At 41.1% G+C, this 21,105-nt stretch overlaps 2 protein-coding genes across 6 annotated transcripts in view; both read right to left on the bottom strand.

The window, feature by feature from the left end:
- The window catches only part of GAREM2 (GRB2 associated regulator of MAPK1 subtype 2), a 34,467-nt gene extending 28,553 nt beyond the window's left edge, over nt 1-5,914 (bottom strand). Inside the window, exon 1 of one of the 5 annotated variants that reach the window (XM_081940354.1) lies at nt 5,897-5,914. Coding sequence is in view for 3 of the 5 variants with exons in the window: in XM_081940351.1 (XP_081796477.1) it covers nt 4,328-4,472 (145 nt within the window). In the remaining 2 variants the exon portion in view is untranslated. Of the gene's footprint in view, nt 1-4,327; nt 4,576-4,787; nt 5,027-5,896 lie in introns of those variants that run through there. The other 4 variants (XM_081940355.1, XM_081940352.1, XM_081940353.1 and 1 more) reach the window with 4 other exon arrangements.
- An 8,200-nt stretch (nt 5,915-14,114) lies between these two features.
- The window catches only part of RAB10 (RAB10, member RAS oncogene family), a 35,529-nt gene continuing 28,538 nt past the window's right edge, over nt 14,115-21,105 (bottom strand). Inside the window, exons 3-6 of the mRNA XM_081942376.1 lie at nt 19,572-19,710; nt 18,227-18,316; nt 17,348-17,449; nt 14,115-16,321 (exon numbers count right to left, since the gene is read on the bottom strand). Coding sequence (XP_081798502.1) covers nt 16,238-16,321; nt 17,348-17,449; nt 18,227-18,316; nt 19,572-19,710 — 415 coding nt within the window. The 3' untranslated portion in view covers nt 14,115-16,237. The remainder of the gene's footprint in view (nt 16,322-17,347; nt 17,450-18,226; nt 18,317-19,571; nt 19,711-21,105) is intronic.

Raw genomic sequence — 21,105 nt, forward strand, 5'->3', positions numbered from 1 at the left:
AGATTTGTGTCATAGAATGGAATAGAATAACAGAGTTGGAAGGGACCCAAGAGGTCATCTAGTCCAACCCCCTGCTTAGACAGGAAACCCTACACCACTACAGACAAATGGTTATCCAACATCTTCTTAAAAACTTCCAGTGTTGGAGCATTCACAACTTCTGGAGGCAAGTTGTTCCACTGATTAATTGTTCTAACTGTCAGAAAATGTCTCCTCAGTTCTAAGTTGCTTCTCTCCTTGATTAGTTTCCACCCACTGCTTCTTGTTCTACCTTCAGGTCCTTTGGAGAATAGCTTGACTCTCTCTTCTTTGTGGCCACCCCTGAGATATTGGATCACTGCTATCAAGTCTCCCCTAGTCCTCCTTTTCATCAAACTAGACATACGCAGTTCCTGCAATCGTTCTTCATATGTTTTAGCCTCCGGTCCCTTAATAATCTTTGTTGCTCTTCTCTGCACTCTTTCTAGAGTTTCAACATCTTTTTTACATTGTGGCGACCAAAACTGGACATTGTATTCCAAGTGTGGCCTTACCAAGGCCTTATAAAGTGGTATTAACACTTCACCTGGTCTTAATTCTATTTTCTATCTGTAATCTTAATTTTACACATTCTATTTTACACATTCTGGTTAACTAACCATATATACCTGACGATAAAGAACTCTTCATTATTCTGGTAAAAGATTTTGTGTCAGATATTTATTTACCGTAGGTTGGGGTTGTTGTTGTTTTTTCAGGTGCTTAGGATGCTTAAAAAGGATCCTGTTCTGCAATCTCCTTCCCTCCTTGGCCCACTTGAATTTTGGCACCAGTTTCTCCCAACAGATTTACACTCATTCTTTCTTCACATTGGACAAAGCTGGAGCTCAGAGCCAGCAATAGGCGGGTGGTGGGGTGGGAGAGAGATGGAATGGAATGACAAAGCTCTCAGACAAAAGGCACCTTAGCCAGTCTTTAGATGCAAATCACACAAGGATAGGGCCTGAAAATCTGGCAGCTGGACAAGGGAAGGGAGGCTATTAGACAGAAAGGTTTCCCCTAACAAACTTGGAGCTGAGCTACTCCACCCCTCCACCCCCAAAATGCACATAACCAAAAAGAGCCAATATACAGTAAACACATCATTCTTGAGATTCTAAAGTAACCCCAGAGGAAGTCTTGCAAACCTTTCCCAACCAACAAATTTTATTAAAAGGAGTAAGCTTTCACCAGCTGCTCCTCGCTTCATCAGATTGCATTTATTTATTTGAAACATTTATATAGCTGCCCATCTCATAGTAAACTCTGGGCAAACTCCCAAACAAAAATTACAATCAAACATAAAAAACCCATATTAAAACTAAATGCATGAAAACAAAACCCTGGTGCCAAAGGAAGCTTCCGACATACAGTCACCTCATCTTATCCCAGCAATTGGGGGGGAAAGCCAGGTCTTCAGTATTTTACTAGGCGTTAGGAAGGGAAAAGTTGCTGATCTTCAAGGGGAAGACTGTTCCGTAGGCCAAGAGCTGCAACAGAAAAGGCATACTTCCAAAATTGCAATGTTTAAAGGAAGGGACTAGGAGCATGTCCATGCTATCTAACCTGGTAGGACAGGTAGATGTCCTTAGGGAAAGGGGGGCTCTCAGATAACCTAGCACTATGCCACAGAGGGTTTTAAAGGTGAGGACCAGCACCTTGAAAGAAACTGGAAACCAGTGCAGCTCATGCAACAAAGGTGTTACATGAGCAAACCTAGGGCCTTGCAACACAGTGTGCCTTGATGAGTTCTGGGTCACTTGAGGTTTCTTGGAAGTCTTGGAGGACAGACGCACACAGAGTACACTGCTGTAATCCAAAGGAGAGGTAATCAAGGCATGACTGACTGTGAGCAAGGCCTCCGGGTTCCAGAAAAGGGGCAATTAGCATACTAGACAAATCTGACAAGCCTCCCCCCCCCCAATAGCCAAAGCTGCATACCAGCTCACTCTGGGGAAGTGTCACCCCATCCAGAGTCAAAGATGAAATACAATCTGGATGTAAGGGGTCAAAAGCTCAAAGCCTTGCATGCAGTGACTTTACTAATGTAGGATTTAAAAATATTTCTGATATTTTGGTGGCTCAGTGGCTAAGACGCTGAGCTTGTCAATCAGAAAGGTCGGCAGTTTGAATCTCTAGCGCTGCGTAATGGAGTGAGCTCCCGTTACTTGTCTCAGCTTCTGCCAACCTAGCAGTTCAAAAGCATGCAAAAAATGCAACTAGAAAAATAGGGACCATCTTTGGTGGGAAGGTAACAGTGTTCTGTGCACCTTTGGCATTTAGTCATGCCAGTCACATGACCACAGAGACGTCTTCGGATAGCGCTGGCTCTTCGGCTTTGGAACGTAGATGAGCACCATCCCCTAGAGTCAGGAACGACTAGCACATATGTGCAAGGGGAACCTTTATTTTTACCTTTTATGATCTATATAATCAGATCTACATAGTCAACCTGTCTTCCTTTCCCACTTGTCATCCCAATATAAATCCGACATCAATCTAGCCACTCAACACATCTGATGAAATAGCATGCATCTTCCTACAAAACATATGCCTAATACAATTTGTTAATTGGAAAAGGTGATACTAGATTCTTTCTTGTGTTTTGCCACCATAGACTAGCACTTTTCTTACCGTAAGTATCAAAACAGTATAGTAGGAGTACGAAACTTGTCCTAAAGCTATTCTGGGATTACATCTCCGAGAATCCTTTGTCATTACTCATGCTAGGCTGGGGTTGATGGAAATTGAAGTAAAAACCAGCAAGATAATATCGGGTGTCCATTAAACATACTATTCCCCAGAGCTGTTTCTCCATCACCTTTGTACATCTAACTTGAAAGAGGCCCATTAAAAAGTTGCTTTGAAGCTAAATACACCAGCTCCAGGAGTATTTAGCCATGTCACCTGAAGTTTCCCTGCCAGGTAATGAAAAAATATATATCCAGCCCTGGGCATTCTTTTTTCACACATTCTCAATGTGCATCAAGTCCTAAAAGGGAATGTGAGAAACTTCCTGACTTGTATAAATCTTTACCTTTAAAGGAGCTAACCAGCCTCTAGAAAAGAGGTCTACTATACAGCATCTCTGAATAACTTCTTCTGGTGGGGTGCTCCAATCACAGAGTTTGTATATTTCCTTCTGCTTTATCAAACATTTTAAGGTGGAACAACTATCTCAAAGTAGAGAAATCATTTTCCAGCCTTCTTCAAAGGACCTTTTCTGCTGGGTTCTTACAAGGTGATTATTTAGATCCCTGTCCGGATGCGCGCAATACTCCTGAATCAAACAGCACACCAAACAGCAAACTAGGAAAACACAGCCTAACCAAGATCAAAGCTAGTCAAGTTCCGCGTATTGGTCTTCAGTTGATCTCCTTAATCAGGTTCCGTCAATCCCAAGCTATTGGGTTTCATTAAGTATGGCCAAGCCTGTCTTCAGCTTTCACCTTACACTGCAGGCTCATCATAAATGGAAGCGCTTTCCTGGCTCAGGCAAAGGGCCCATCTGTCTTAACGCTTGGTGGCTACAGCGGGTTAATCCAATGCATTTGGTTGTATTCCCTGAGCAAGAATGGCAAAACCTCCAGGAACAGACCAGCCGGCTTTCCAATTCCTCTTGGTTTTTGGGAAAGGGGAAGGTTTGTTGGTTTGTTTTTTTTACAAATCAGGACAGCTTCCTTAGGGCTTTTCAGACAACCGAGGAGTTTGAAATGGGGTAATACAGATAACCGAGTCATGCGGGGAGGGGGTTATTATATACGTATCCCTGCCCTCCCACCCCAATCCATTCACAAGAAAAATGGGGGGGGGAGCGGGGGCGGAAGCAAGCTTCCCTTCTCATTAGTATTCAAAACATCGTTCAAAGCCAAACTCCCTATTCTTCTCACGCTGTACAAAACCCGAAGCCGGGCAGCTTGCCACCCCCTACCCTTCCCTCCCTCCCACCCCAGGGATCTGCAAGCTATCCCTCCCCGTAATCAGAGGGAACAAAAGTGGGGCAAGGGAGAGGGCAAACCTTGGGAAAGAGAAATGAACGGAACGGGCAAAATTGCCATAAAAACCATCCCGCAGCGCATTTTTTTTGCATCTGTACCAGAGACCAACCACGAACCCTACGGGAAGGAGGGGGGGGGGGGAGAGAACCGGCCGCTAAAACAAAACAAAACAAAAACCAAAAAAGTCCAGCCAGAAGCAAATGAACCGCTCAGCGGTTTCCAGGGACCAGGCTTCCTCCCCCACACCCGCCCCGCGCCGCCCCCGCGCACCAGATCGGCACGCCAAATTTTCCGTGCAAAGCCTGCTTCACCTGCAAGAGGAATCCCTGACAGGAATGCCGGGACTCCCCTTTCGGGAGGGAGGAACCCTGACTGGGCTCGCAACGCCTGGACGAGAGAGAAGAGGCGGGATGCCGTCGAAATGCTGTACACGAGATCAGCACAAGAGCCGTCCATTCATTTCTATGGCGCCGGAGAATCCGCCTTGAGATCGCGCTGCCACCTGCATCAGCTTCACAGGGATAAAGAACCTAAAGCAACTCGGGGAAGTTTTGGTTCAGCACCCCTCCGCCACACCCCGCTTTGGCTCAGGCACTTGCTTCCCCGGTTCCCTCCCGGTTTTACCCACAGCGCCTCTCGCCCTCCGCCTCGCTGACAAACACAAGTAATCCGGGGAGGCCCGGAAATCTCCCTCCAGCCACGGCAACGATCCCCAACCGAAAGAAGCAGCCCCCTCCGCCTGCCCACCCGCACCGCCAGCGGGAGACCCACCCGGGCCGAGGCGCACGAGGGCGGGCAAGCGGCATTTGGCCACGATAAGGTCGAGCGGCAGCGGCGGGCCGGAGCTCCACGCCAGGCGGCCCAGAGCTGCCGCCAATCGCTCCATGCTGGCCGTCCGCCCCGTCGCCGCCGCAGGAGCATCGCCCTCCACCTCCTCGCTCGCTCGCGCCGTTCAGAAGCAGCAGCAGCCGCAACAAGCGAAGCCCGGGCGCTGCTCCTCCTCCTCTTCCGACGACCGCTGCGACGCGCCGGGCAAGAGCAGAGCCGCCCGCCCCGTCTAGCAGGGCCTGCTGTTCCCGGCCGGGCAGGGAACCTCGGCCAGCGGGGGACCAGGTGGCGCTCGCTCCGGCGGCTACATACCTCTCTCGGCTTGCCGGCTCGCTCGCTCGCCTGGAGGCCGGCCAGACCCGCCCACTGGAGGGCCCGCCGTGGACGCGCTCGCACCCCCCCCCCCTCGCAGGCGCCCCTTGAATGGCCGAAGCGGCTGAGCCTCCGTTCTTTCTCTCCTCGACGCTTCTCTGGTTTCCCCGCGGCAGTGGCCTCGCTTCGACCTCGGAGCGGGCGGCTAAAGCCGGAACTCGCGAGGGCTCCCAGAGGCAACCCGGCCAGAATAAATCAACCCATCACCTCTGCGGTGGTTGAGGAGGAGGCTTTCCTCCCGCCAGCCAGTCTCTTAGGGCAGCCTATTTCGGAGTAGGCCTAACTGAATTGTGTGGGGCTTCCTGGCCATCTGCAAGATGTCTCCTGCACACACAGGCAGGCTGGAGGTTGCCCCGAGCCTGTTATTTACTACCATCGAAGGTAGATCTGTTTCTGCTTCCAAACATGGCCTGACATTTCCCTTCCTCATCACCTTGACTGGAGTCAGGAGACCAGTCAAGTCAACCCATTGACCAGTTACTTTGGTTTCTAGCTTCTGGGGGGCTTCCAGCTGCTCCAGGAAAGCAGTGCCAACCTTTCCTCACAGTGGAAATAAAGATGAAAGAAAGGGCGAGAAAAATGGAGGAAAGGTATAGGTGGAAAGTACCTTCATCAAAACACCTGGTGACATTCTGTAGCCAGCTTCTTCGTTTTAACAAACCTTAGGGCAGGACAATTACCTGCATTTCAGCAGGTTGCCCTGTTCAGTCTCTGCCTCACAGGAGTCTGAAGGCCATAGTAAAAAAAAAAAGTCAAGATTGGTGGCCCACCCATTTTTTTTTATAAGGGTTGTACCATTATGGCCAACATCTTGACTTTTTTGACCACCAATTGGTCCAAATAAGGTGGAACCTCCACCTTATTTGACCATCCAAATAAGTCTGCTTCTCTGGTATTTGGTGGTACACAGAACAGTGAGCTGCTAAAACATAGTTTGGGATAAGATAAAGCCAACATCATGTAGACAGTAAATAGGAGGTTGCCGGTCCAATCTGGTATCTCTAGAAAGGATTAATGATATGTGGAGGTTCTGTGATCAAGCAAGATTTTCATAAAAGCAAGCTGAAGATATATGCTGATCATATAATGTGTTTGTTTTTTTTGTAATGGTCAATATTCTTAACCAGAATGTATGGGTATAATGCAACTATTTGCTAAGTAATAATCAATTAATTTGAGATTCAGTTAGAATGTTCAATATATTTTCAGTAGGATGTAAATGTTATGGAATTTGCAATATAATATTTATATTCATAGTTATTTTTTAATTACAGAAGCAAATATTTTAAAATATTTCAGATTACAATCAGATTAGAAATTATCAGAATTTAATGAAGAACAAGTGTTTTAAAACATTCAAGATTGACATACACATGCATCAATGTGTAGAGAGGCTGCTCAACTGTAAACAGTAGATGCCTTATACTTTAAAATAATAATAATAAAAATTAAAAAACAGATCATAGAAATCCAGAAGCAAGAAAAAACAGAAGCAATTTTTAAACTCACCTGGATCACATTGTTCAATTAAGAGGATCTGGAACACACCCACTTTACTTAAGTTTGCCAGGACAAAAACAATGCAAGATACTTCATCCTTCAAACAACCAGGCATTGTGCTATGAAAGGTTTTATAGATGATAACCAGCACCTCAAATAATACTCAGGTTATGACTTCATCATAGAATCATAGGGCTGGAAGGAACCTTAGGTCTTCCAGTCTAACTTCCTAGGGCAGGGGTGTCCAAACTTGGGAACTTTAAGACTTGTGGACTTCAACTCCCAGAATTCCCCAGCCAGCATGGCTGGCTGGGGAATTCTGGGAGTTGAAGTCCACAAATCTTAAAGTTCCCAAGTTTGGACACCCCTGTCCTAGGGCAAGAGCCTTATACTAGCCTTGTCCAACCTTTTCTTTAAAACTTCCAGTGATGGCACATCCACAACTCCAGGAGGCAAGCAGTTCCATTAATCATTCTCACTGGCAAGAAATTCCTAATTTCCAGCTCATCTCCCACTGATGAGCTTCCACCCATTGCATCTTGTCTTCTTTTCTCATCTTGTCATGTGCTGTCCAGCTCATCTTGAGGGGGCTTCTTATCCTTCCTTCAGGTGCTATGGAGAATAAATCAATGGCATCTTCCCTTTGACAGCCCTTCAAATATTGGAAGGCTGCTATCATGTCTTGTAGAGCCTTGTTCCCCAAACCCCGGGCCGCGGACCGGTGCCGGTCTGTGGATCAATCGGCACCGGGCCGCACGGCCGCGCACGTGCCTAGAGTACGCCGCGCACTAATTTCTAACTGCCGCGCAGCGCCAGCGTCGCATATTTGATGTGGACACGCACACGCGGTCTCCAGCCAGCTCCAGCTAAACGCAGTTCATTGCCGCCTGACTTGTGTGACTTCAGGATTCTCCTTAATCAGTGTAGGTCAAAAATAAAAAAGGGAAAGGGGCACTTCAAAACAAGCGCCCCTTTCCCTTTTTTCTTTTCGACCCACAATGATTAGGGAGGATCCTGAAGTCGGGCGGGGCTGAGAAGCGAGGAGGGAGAAAAAGAGACGGAGGCCAAGGAGCTTCCCCCCGCCCCCTCCCAGCAAAAATCTAACTGGGGAGCCGGACGGGCAGTAGCAAATAAGCCGATCACACCGCGTGATCGGTTAATTTGCTACTGCCCACACGGCGTGACCGGCTAATTTGCTACTGCCCCCCCGGCTCCCCGGTTAGATTTTTGCTGGGAGGGGGTGGGGGGGGAAAGCTCCTTGGCCTCCGTCTCTTTTTCTCCCTCCTCGCTTCTAGGGGCTGTTTTAAGACTGGTGGACTTCAATTCTCAGAATTCTGGGAGTTGAAGTCCGCCAGTCTTAAGAGCCAATTTTGCCCAGGGATCTGCAAAATTGGCTCTTAAGACTGGTGGACTTCAACTCCCAGAATTCTGAGAATTGAAGTCCACCAAGGGCATCAATCACTCTCAGAATTCTGGGAGTTGAAGTCCACAAGTCTTCAAGCTGTCAGGTTTGAAGACCCTGGTTTTTTTTTTTCCTAAAGGGTTAGGGGTGCAAAGGGTCTTGCAACTTGACAGCTTTAAGACTTGCACACTTCAATGCCAGAGTTCCTGAGCAAACATTTTGGTTGCTAAGCAGGAGCGTTGTTAAGTGATAGTGACATTATATAACACTGGAACCATCTTGTTGCAAAGAAACAAGCTCAGGGTTCTCATTGATTTGGCATTCTAGTGAGTTAAATAAAATAAATCACTTTATATTCATTTTTTGGTGTAGCTGTATTTTATTTTGAAGGCATGTTTAAATACAATTAAATTAAAATTATTAAATCAAAACAAGCGGGCCACGGAAAAATTATCAAACATTTACCGGTCCGCGGCGATAAAAAGGTTGGGGAGCACTGTTGTAGAGTACTGCTATCATATGAGCATTCCATGGCATGCCCATCACTGGTCATATTGCACTGTAAACCAGTTGTAGCTTCAAAGTGATCTTCAAAGATAACCCTGTGTATAGTGCAATGCAATAGCCCAGCCATGTGATGACTAGCATGGGTCGCCATCTGAAGTCCCTCTCAATTTAGAAACAGAGACAACTGGCACTTCAGATTATACTCTGCAAAAGTCCTCTTGACCACTTGGACGACCTTTTCTTTGAGCCAGAGCTGTGAGCCCATTGTGCACCAGTCATGAATGGGGAAGGGCAATGCCATGCTAGACTAAAGACTTGGACGCAATACTAAAGTTTCTTAAAGTCAGTGGGCCCGAATATTCACAGGAATTTGATTTTGTCAAGATTGAATCTGAGCCTGTTCTTCCCAGCCTTGACATTCTCTGAATTCAGCTGAATTTTCCATCAGAATGTTCAGGTAAATCAGGAAAAATTCCAGGTTTTCCCTGGAATCTCATAGGGTTTATAAGTCACTTGAGGTTGACCAATCAAATAGATCTATCTCCCTAAAGGATGGGGTGATATGGAGCAAGTAGAAACCCAATAGATAGTGATCTGTTTTCTCTGTGAACCTGTTATACTTCAAAGCCAGATCATGTTGCAACTGTTCTTGGAGAAATATCAGATCCAAAATACGACACTGGTGTTTTGGGTATTTAATAATTTAGAAAAGGTCCATGGTTGCCATTCTTAAAGGAATCCCACATCAAATAGCTTAGATTTTCATTATTTAAATATTAGGTTTTTTAAGATGATGAAAGTTTAATATTCCTAATTCCAACTTCATCATTTGGCGTACATGTTTTGACATCTACTTTAAATGTGACTAATTTCAAAAGCAATTATGAGTGAAAGTTCTTATTCAACCTTTTGATATCTGTAGGAAATTTCTATTATCTCCCCATCATTAATAAGGTTTGTGGCTGGAAGTTTAATTTTTTTTATTTTCATGAAATATTGAGACATTGGAATAAGGTGGAGGGGGCAGGATGGCTCAGTGGTTAAAGACACTGAGCTTGTCTGCTTCAAAACTGACAGCCCAGATTCAAGACCCTGTAAGACGCGGTGAATTCCCATTACTTCCCCAGCTCCTGCCAATTTAGCAGTTTCAAAGTATGCAAATGTGAGTAGACAAATAGGCACCACTTTGGTGGGAATGTAATTTTCTGTGTGCCTCAATCATGCTGGTCACATAATCACAGAAATGTCTTCAGACAACGCTGACTCTCTCAGCTAATAAACAGATGAAAACCGTTTCTTTAAGTAGGAAACAATTGGACAGAGGAAACCTTTATCTGGAATTAGGTGAGATTGACAATTGCAGTATTTTTCTCCAGAATTGTTGGACAATATGTGATATATCTTAAATCATATTTATTACAAGAATTTAGACTAATTAAGTAGATAAACAGAAATACATTCAATAAAAACAGCTTTTAACATAGTTAGAACTTGGCACATTGTTTGAAATTCCTAAATTGTGATTATTGGAAAATATTTTATGTTATTCTAAATCTACAGGTCTTTTTAGTCACTTTTACAGAATTATTAAATTAGGTATCAGTAAACAATTATAGAGCAAAGGATTGGAATGTCCCACTAATCATACTAATAATTGAAAATAAGGGAAAAGAAGTAAATTATTCTGGACCCATCCCCATGTTCTTCTAGCTGATGCATAATTATATTTTACTAACTCATTTTAAGGGACATGACCCCATAATGCCTCTTCTTATCCCTGGCCAATTATGGAACTAAGCTTGTATTGTCTGTTGTGTAAAATGGTGTAAAATTCCAGGTGACTATCCAGATGGGTGTCTTGAGGAGCACAGGAAGAAGCTAAAGGGGATATTGAGCAGTCATATTTTCTTAGCAGCAATTGGGTGGTTATTTTTTTCCCTTTGGTAGGCGAAGCCAGACTGGAGGGGAAAGGAAGCTAGGAATCCCTTAAATCACTGTCCTGTATCACAGCTTCCAAGCACAGCAGCATTGACCGATCATGCTGCCAAGATGCAGTAAAGCTCAGCTGTGGGATAGTGCAATTTATTTTGACAAACTTTTCTGCTGACTCAAAAACCTGATCATGAAGAGCTCTTACTCACATTCTGAGAACCCAGGTACAAGTTCCTTTTTAGAATTAACTTATGTCTCGGTAAATCAAGCAGCTTGACTTATTAATGCATTTGACAGTTTGGGAATCCTTGTTATAAAACATTTTATTCTGTACATTTTGCACTTTTTTTAAAAAAAATAGGGCTTTTAACAGTCAACTCTATTTACACTGGAAAGCCCCCTTAAGTGTTGACTGCTCAGGGGAAATAGAAAACTACACTAGCCATTCTGCACAGCACCATTATCTGGCTCCATTTAAAATACAATGTGATCTTAGAAAAATAAAACCACTTTAAATGTCCTTGACGTTGAAGACATGATGGATTGACAGACAGACAGAAGGAGCAAGAGAGAAAAGGAGAGGGAAAGAGTTCCAATCTTGCAGGAATATGCCTCTGAGAGGAGCTCCTCTAACTTCTAAAATACCATTGCAGGATGGAACAAAGATATGGCTTCGGGAATCCTCGCTAAATTTCTCACAGTAGATCCACTTTGGGTTACCTAAGTAGAGGGAGGAGGGCTTATGGAGCAATCAGCAAATCCCAAGCCACTGAAAAACTGCCTGATTTCTAAAGTTGCCCTGGGTGAATTTCAGTAATCATTTTCTCAACAGCCTTCAGTGACATCCGTTTCTTTTTTGTCAGCTTCCCCCCCACCCCATGCTATATTTGGTCCCATTTGGTTCTTTTCTGAACAGTGTCTTTAATTCCTTTATGCAATTTGTTTCCAACATTCCACTGGATTGCGAAGAATAAAAATGGAGAAAGATCACAAATGAGAATGTGAAGACCAATCTGGCCTAGGCAAAGAGCCCCACAACTAATGTCCACAAATTGCATTAAGCTCTTACGTGGTTTATTTGATCTGATGGTATTATTACAGCAGCCCCCAATCTTTTCGGCACCAGTGACTGCTTCCGTGTAGAGAGGTTTTTCTGTGGACCGGAGGGGATGTAGTTTCGTGTGCTGCCTGCATCCTATGGATGCGGCTCCACTTGTGTGTGTGGCCTGGTTTCTGCATGCCAAGGACCAGTGCCAGTTCATGGATCTGGGAGTGGGGACCCCTGATGTAGTATATGAACCCCACATGGTTGTAACATGATTTATAGCTTAGCTTTGTATGTAATCCAGTTTTATAGGATTAAACTAACAATAGTTAAAAGAAATCTGATATAGTGCAATCTAAAAATTGAACCAGTACAAGATAAATTAAAACTAATCTCTCCATAAACTCTGCAAGACTGGCAGGTTTGCAGAGCTTGTTATGTTCAGTCTCTTTTGAAATGATGGTCTTCAATTAGAGTGTGTACAAGCAAACTACATTGAAGTTTGTATGCCAGCTAGCAAATTAAGCAACTGCAAGAACTGGAATTTATACAGCAGAATAGTAGCTTTATGTCAACCATGTTATTTTAAATTGTTTCCTCCTCCTTCAGCCCTTCTTTGAATTTTGGAAGGGTTGTACAATGTCGTTAAAATAAACTGCATTTCTTGGAATAAACTGCTAAAAAGGGGTATTTAGTATCGTCTTCTGTCTATAAGCAAATAGGGAATCAAATTACAAAATTCTCATACCAAATCTGTAAATAGTCTTAATCAGGAGAGTAATATATAAGTGCAGAGCATATGGCCTTGAGGCTGGATCCAAACCTTAGGAACAGCAGCCCTATCAGCTTTAAGCAAAATGGGACTCTTGGTCTCTTCTCAAATGGAAGAGCAGCACCCTCTGCTGTTAAAGTGAATTCTGCTAAGTTTAAGAATATCCCACAGTAATTCTGCTTGAGGCCAAGCTAGTTGCTTCCAAGCAAATATGCCTGAGTACATGTGTTACAGAGAATGAACCTAGAGACACTGTCACAAAAGGGAAAAACGAGGAGAAAAACCACCAAGTAGCAGAAAAAAGCTACTATTCTGCACACAGAAAACCTCAACTGTTGCAATTTCCCAAGTAAATTATTGAGGGAGATCATGGGAAAAATCAGAACTGAGGTTCATAAATATTTGTACAATAAACAGATATAAGGCAAGAAAGATGAGTTAAGCTGTAGATTGAAGCAACAGAAATGAAAGTGAAGGTCTATTCAAAATCTTGATAGAAGGCAGCTATCCGGTGCTTGCTGGAAGAGAGATACTATCCTGTTTCCCTGAAAGTAAGACCTCCCCGGATAATAAGCCCAATCGGACTTTTGAGTGCATGCACTAAAATAAGCCATCCCCTGAAAATAAGTCCTCCTCGTAAAATATTCCAACAGAGCAGCAGCCATGAGGTAGCCACACTCACCTCATCCTGCACCTCAAAAATATTAAGACAAGTAATAAGGCCAAGTGCTTATTTCAGGGTTCAAAAGAAAATAAGACCCTGTCTTATTTTCGGGGAAACACGGTAGCATTTTTAAAATTGCTACTGCTTAGTATGAAGACTATCTGTGGAAGTACTAGAAATAGAAAGATTGTGCTTAGAGCCGGGTGTGAAATCTCCAAGTAGGTACTACAAGATAAGTGTGGAGATATCAAAAGGTTTAATGTATGTTTCCTTGGCCATTGTGTTTACTTTATTCAGAACTTTATTCAGACTTCAATCTTGTTTTCCCTGTTATCCATACCCCTTGCATCCATTATCAACCTTTCCAGGTTTTGTTCAATCCATTCCCATGGATTGAATACCTTGTTGCATACCTTGTTCTCATTACATGCTTTGCAATGGCTGGTATCACTCTTAACACCAGCTGACAGAGCAAATTGAGGGGAATTTTGTATTTATCACTGATAAAATTGAGAAAGCTAACCAGCCAGTTATCCCACTGTACATAATAGAAAATCAGGAGCAGAACAAACGTATTTGCTCCAGTCTTTCCATTTATACTGGAAAATCACCTTAGAAAAGCTAGGAGGATTAACTTTCAATTATCACACCCAACCAAGTTGCCACAACACAAGAGATCAAAGTTAAGATAGTTTATTTAGTTACCAATTGTCCTTAAGATGCTCTTCTATACCACATTTAGACTCAAACTCTGGGAAGAGCATATTATTTTCATGCTCTTGCCAAGAAAACTTCATGTACATATTCAGTTAACTGTCTCAAGTCAAATGTGACTCAAGGAAGTCTTTCTGACATGAGTAAACAAAAGGAGAACTAGACTTCGTATTTTTAGCAATGAGATTTAAAACAAACCCTTTTCTGATATTGTATAGTAGTTTTTCCCCTAGTCTTTAGCCCCTCCAGCAAGAAAAAGGCACACCCAGAAATGACTTTATTTTGCCTACTATTATATAAATGATGGGACTTAGAAAATAAAAACCAAATCACATTTTCAATATTAACAGAAATAGACCAGCTAGAAATATTTCAGTTTATTTAACTTGTTAAGTAGAGTATGATTTTTCATCTTGTAGTACCAGAGAGTGGACTGTTTTGATTAACTACCTGGTGCTTAATGAACACAGCTTTTACAAAGGTTCTTAAAGAGACTCATACAGGAGGGCCAAGCCCAAGGAAGCAAATAAAAAGCACACATTTTAAACAAAGATTATACAAAAAATTATGCACACTCTATATTCCCTTTTTGATAATGTTAGAAAGTGCAGATCTGAAAAAGGTAACAATTTCTATTTACAACACTAATCAATACATCAATATGTGAGGAACAGAACTGCATTGATTTGTCCCCTCAAGTCCCTGGTTTCTGCCTTTAACTGCCACTCACCTGGGATTGATTAACAAACAGGATAGGAATCAATTCCCAAACATAAGGGAAAGGAGACAGGAAAATTATTAGGAAACCAGATCAAGGCTAGAGTTCCAACACTTCCATTTTATTAAAATTAGTCAGCCTCATCAGCCGATTTAATTAGTAGAGGAAATTTTCTAAAAACAAGTGCAAAAAGGTTGTCTCAAGCTTGTCTCTGAGACTAGCTGGGGTGGGGTGGGGTGGGGAGTTTGCCAGGAAATCCTTTTACAGACAGGCCAAGTGGTGAAAAGAATGACTCAGCAAGGCACCCAAATTTAACATGAGCCTCAAAAGATACAAGCCCTTGACCCCCGTTCCCAGTATTTTCAAAACTGAACACCTCCTCTCTGTTGTTTAAATATAGGTGTCTAAATGACATTTCTAGCAGATCTAGAATGAGAGGCAAATCAGGAAACCAGAAAAGCAAGGCCCGTTCCCGTGGGACCCCCAAAAGCAGAGAATACTTGCTTCCTTAAGTAGAAAATTTAAAGTGATATTTATGCTTAATATTCTTCAGTATTAGTTGAAAGAAGTTACAATTGCCCAGGGTTGTAAACAAGGGATTTTTTATTGTGAAGAACTTAACACAGAAGGAAAACATTCTAGGGGTGTGATCATTCAAACTTACTTGCCCTCTTTCTCCCCCCCTCCCCCACATTTTAAATATTGACTAGGCTACTGAGTCACCTGCCTGGAGCAGCAAAGAAAACCAAATTCTTTATGAATGGCTGTAGATTTGGGAACCACATGGTATAGTCATACACAAAGATTGAAGACAGCCACATCATCCTCCATAGAAAACTAGTGCATGCAATTAACTCTTCCATATCATAAACCCCAACAACTATGCAGGAAGGAAGGGAGAAATAGTAATTGGTCTGACAGCTGCTAGACAAAGGTTAGTAAATACTTCACGTTTTACCTCAGAAAGCTAGATTTGTGATCTGTACTTCGAATTAAATTTGGCAATCATACTGTATTGCCATCTCTTAACACTTCACGCTATATATAAAAAAAATAAAACCGGCATGCAGGCAAAAAAAAGGGGGGGAGGGAGGGGGACTGCTAAAGAGGAAAAAAATGGCAGCAGGAACTGGTCAGAATTTAAACCAACAGGAAAAGAGACATCAAGCAGATTGGAATAGCTTGCTCTAACCCCTTTGTCCTCAATCCTCTACATCAATCATAGTAAAGTCACCACAGTAGAATTTGATCTTCTGTCTTGCTTCCACCAGAACAGAAAAAAAGTGGGGAGGGGAAGAACTTAAGTTCCTTTCCATATAAGGCACAGGACAAAATAAACCCCATTTACATACTCAAGGCGAATGAGTTTTTTGCTGATGCAAATATGGTGACTTAAGCACAGTGTTCATAATAAAACCCCACTGTTGTACAAAATAAACTGTTAATGCTAGGTTTTATTCTTGTACAGTTTGCAGACTGGAGCTGAAATGGTCGCTCTACATTTTAATGTTAAGACTGGGCTATAATACAACCAGAGTGTGGCATTGAGTTCAGCTGGTACATTAAAAATAACGTCAGACATGATTTTAATACAGTTTGTTTCAAGAAAATTATAGTCAGTGAGCGCTCCCTAACAGAAGAACAAAAGAAAGGTGGAGCCATGTTAAGATGAGGAGAAAAATATTTAAGGTTAAAAATGGGCCAAGTGGTTTATTCCACAGCAAGAAGAGGAGGGGTGATGGGTGGTGCTTGGCGAGAGGAACGCATTCAGCAGCACTTGGTCTTCCAGCCTGTCACACCACCTCCACTGCTGATATCTACATTTTCACTGTTGGGCTCTTTTACAGGGGTCTGCAATAAAGAAGCAATATAAGAGTTAAGCCACATTTCACAATCATAGGAGCCATACCCGTTGTTCAGCAGAGCAACAAAGTTGAACCCACAATAGTGCAGGTAGTCCTTGACTTACATCAGTCCATTTAAAGTTATAATGGCACTGAAAAAAGTGACTTATGACCATTTTTCACAGTTACCACCTTTGTAGCATCCCCATGATCAAGTGATCAAAATTCAGATGCTTGGCAACTGGTTCATACTTATGACCATTGCTCTGTCCCAAGGTCATGTGATCACCTTTTGATAAACAAAGTCAATGGGGAAACCCGATTGACTTAACTGGATGTCACTTAACAACAGAAAAATCGGGCTCAATTTTGGTCATAAGTCAAGGACTACCTATAGTAGTCAAGAATTTTTTTTAACAGAAATGCAACTTTTTAGGTACATAAAATAAGACATAGATAACTACTGAAATAATTACTATTCAGCTACAGTCTAATTTTTATGGGACTTAGGAAAATGCCATTACTTTGTATTATCACCCCAATTTTGAAGTTAGTCTATATTGGTGGAATGATACAATACAATACAATATAATACAATACAATACAATGATGTCTCCCATTTATTTATTTATGTAAATTATACCAGATTATTTGAGGAATTGTCTCTTCCCAATTACATGAATTTATTTCAATGGGGTATGCTATGGGTGCTGTCTAGTAGAGAGCTCCATCACACATGTGACTTTTACGCTGTCACTCCTGCCCTTTAGAACCTGCTGGCTGGGGAATTATAGGAGTTGGAGTCCGGACATCTTCAAGTGGCCAAGGTTGAGAAACACTGTTTTAGAGTAATGGGCTCAAACTCTTCCCAGAATGCAGGCATGATTTCCCTTGCTCTTCATGTTTTACCAATGACATTCTAGTGCATGGTAGCTACGGGCAAGACTGATACTACTATTAAGTCAGGATCTCAAACCATATTCAGTATTTTAATGTTCCTGCCACCCCATTTTCTGCTAAAGATTGCAGTTACCTTTCGAAGAATGTCTTCTGCTAACGTGAGGAATGCCTTCTCAATGTTTGTATTTGCTTTTGCACTAGTTTCGAAAAACCTAATACCATGCTCCCTTGCAATCTAAGCCAAAAAGGGGGGGAAAAAAACATTAGGTTTGTTACAAATTCTTTCCGGAAAATGATACACATCAGCAAATGTGAACTTGCTCAGACATATTGTCAAAAGCACACTTTAAAAAAAATCCTAATCCAAACACATTAAAAGATGATTTGCAAAAGTAGCAGAACAACTTCTAAGTCTGTCCCAAAGTATATATAACAAAATAACACATTTTAAAAACATTTTAGCAAAGCATAATTAATATATGTACAATTTAAAATGCTAGTTAAATAATAGATTGTGCTCTCACAGGAATATAAAGATCGCATAGACTCTGAGAAAATACTTTTCCTCAGTCAATTGTAAAAGAACACATCTCAGAACTTTAAAAAATAAAAATCAAACCAACATTCCAAATTGGGGAGAACCCTCCAGCAATAAATTTCTAACACCAGGACTGTAAAGTATTCCACATTGTGACATTTTTATCAATTAGAAGTTTTAAAACTTTCAGTCCATTGCTTGCTAAAAATTAAAGCAGTTTCTTATAAAGCAAGAAATACATAAAATGGTAATGTTAACTTTAAGATAAACACATTACAATTAACCCTATTCCCAGCCCTATCAAAACATATAATATGATCACATTAACCTAGCAGGATTCAGCCTCACTAAACACACCAATAATATCTTTTAGCCACCAAAATAATGACAACCATTGGCCTAAGGGAAACTTAAGACTTACTTTACTCTATTATCTGCACTACCAATGCAGAAAATTGCTGGTGTGGTACTTACCTGTTCACCTTTTGCTTTAGGTACCACTCTTTTGTCATCCATATCACATTTGTTTCCTAAAAGCATTCTCTCCACATCTTCGTTAGCATGCTGGGGTGCAATCAGAGAATGACATTTTATATTTCTGTACAGCATTCTATTAACCACCCTATGAAAGTTACGCTCAGAGGGCGTGAATGAAATTTACAACCCCTTCCATTTCATTTTTTGGGCTTGGGTGTTTGTTATTTAAGTAAAATAGGTAACTAAATGTACAAAAGATCAAAATCAGAAAATAATGGTACTCAATTATAAAGAATATAATAATATACACTAAAGCTATATAGACACTTTGCCAAGATGGATATGCTTCAGATTATATTCTTTTATTGGGTACAATTTTACTGTGATCCTGAATGGTCTAAACAAGTCTAGAATTGGTGAAATCTATAATATAATAAATTAATATGAACTGGGAAACAGTATGACTTGGAGGTGATTGGATAGGATATTGTATCTTAACTGCATCTGCATCAGGCTAAAAGATGTACTATATTTTGGCTGGATAGTTCACAGTTTAAAATCAAGTTTATCCTGCCAAAACACAGTTCTAAAAAATAGTCCTATCAGCCAACTCCTTAATAGTTCCAAGCTATTAATCGTTATTACTAAGTCTTAGCAAAATCATCCCTCATTTATCCCCCCATTGCTTTGAGACAATAATTGCTCACGTCTTGGCCATCATTTTTGATTTATGATGCAAAATCTCTGAAAGTCCAAGCCACAAATTTAAATATGAAGATTACGAGTATGTAATACGTAATACTAGCTATGAGGAAAATGGTTAGGTTATTCACTCCAAAAAGCAAGATTGCCTCAAAGGATACTATTATGCCTAATATATTTTAAGAACCAAGATTGGTCTGTGATAGATTTTAAAAGATTATTTTCTTTACCTTCCCATACCTGACTCTGTGGCAACATCCCCTTATTCCCATTCTCTTGATTTTACTGTTTTAGTATCTTAAAGTTAATTATCTTGAGAACTAAAATGGCATATAAATGCATTAAGTACTGTACATGATATAATTAATTCTTACATATCTAAAGTCTGTAAAAAGCAACAACAAAAGAATGCTGACACATTCAGTATAAATGTTCAAATTTTAGGCAGATGGCATTTAAATCCCCTGGGATCATGTATAGTGTCAAACTCTTTCCAATTCTTCAGTAATAAACAGGCATCCTTCTGAACACACCAGGACCACATTTTCCCCCCAAAAGATGAAAAGTCAGGAATGAAAAGGTATTTAGTTAATCTCTTTGCAAGCACTAGTTTTGCACCAACCTGCACTAAACTGCTTACCTCATCTATGTTTCTAAGCCATTTGCTGATGTTTTCAAAGCTTTTGGCATTGGTGATATCATACACTAGCATGATTCCCATGGCACCTCTATAGTAAGAGGTGGTAATGGTATGGAATCGCTCTTGTCCTGCTGTGTCCCTGTAAAGAAAAGCAATGAAACATTGAAGAGTCTAACAAAATGGTGAAAAATATTGGTAGGGGAGAAAATGGGTAAGCAAAATCAGTTGTAACACCTAGATAATTTTTAGTTTTGACACGCTTCTGTAGAAATATCTCTTACAATGTGTTTATTTATTTATTTATCCAACTTTTATGGCTGCTCATGTTGCAAAAAGCCACTCTCGGAGGCATACAACCATCAAGTAAAGCAACAAATATATATAAAAATAATTATAAAAATATAAAAAATTAATTATTAAAAATGTAAATTCTATGAGAACTACAAAGTGAATGTATCAACAACAGTGGAGCCATCTAAAAATGTATCTGGTTCCCTGGGACCTCCAGGCCTGGTGATGTAACTAGGTCTTGAGGGACTTCTGGAACATTAATAGGGATGGAACTATCTGACTTCAGGGGTAGGTGGAGGTGGGGAGAATTCCTGTAAAGCCTTCATCAGTTTTTGAGTTCTCAGACAAATACATGTAGTCCTTGACTTGCAACCATTCATTTAGTGACCATTCAAACTTACAATGGCCCTGAAAAAAGTGACATGACCATTTTTCACATTTACGACATCCCCATGGTTCAGATGCTTGACAACTGGCATGTATTTATGACAATTGCAGTGTCCCAGGGGCATGGGATACATTTTGAGAAGCAAAGTTAACGAGGAAGCCAAATTCACCTAACTCTCCACAGCAATCAAATAAAATGGAGTCAAATTCAATCAATCAAACAAATGTTTTACTAACTTCACAGTTACAACGATTCAGTTAACAACTGTGCAAGAAAGCTCACAAAATGGGGCAAAGCCTACTTAATAATTATCTTGCTTAGCAATGGAAATTTTGAGCTCAATTGTGTTACCTGTACTTTGTACAACTGATGAAGTAACTGCTGCAATAACAATTTTCCCCACTTACCATAATATATTCCAATCGCCTAATTTTAAAAAAAAATAGTTTACAACTTTGGAAAGTGTTTTATGAGCTATACCTCTTCATAGAAATACAGATTTTTACTAGTCTATTCCTTAATGCAATGTATAGAGCTCCTTGAATTGTAATCTAGATTATATGATTTGTAAAACTGCAGAATATCCGGGGCTCCTAGACAGGAGGGATTACTTTTTTCAACTTCGTTTCAGTTGGAATTGTGATGGATTTGATTTTGCCTTTCTTGCTATAATGTGGTTCACAATTCATTTTGTTCAGGACTAAGAGAGATCTAGATTTCAATTAAGATGGTACAATCACATAAAGCAATTACTTTGTCAAGTTTTACAATAAATTTCATGATTCATTATGAAAACAAAAGAAAGTTGGAAGAAATTACTTGTTTTCATAATGAATCATGAAGTGTATTGTTGGC

The sequence above is a fragment of the Natrix helvetica genome (assembly GCF_964273705.1).
Source record: "Natrix helvetica genome assembly, chromosome: 2".
In the NCBI taxonomy this organism is placed as follows: Eukaryota; Metazoa; Chordata; class Lepidosauria; order Squamata; family Natricidae; genus Natrix; species Natrix helvetica.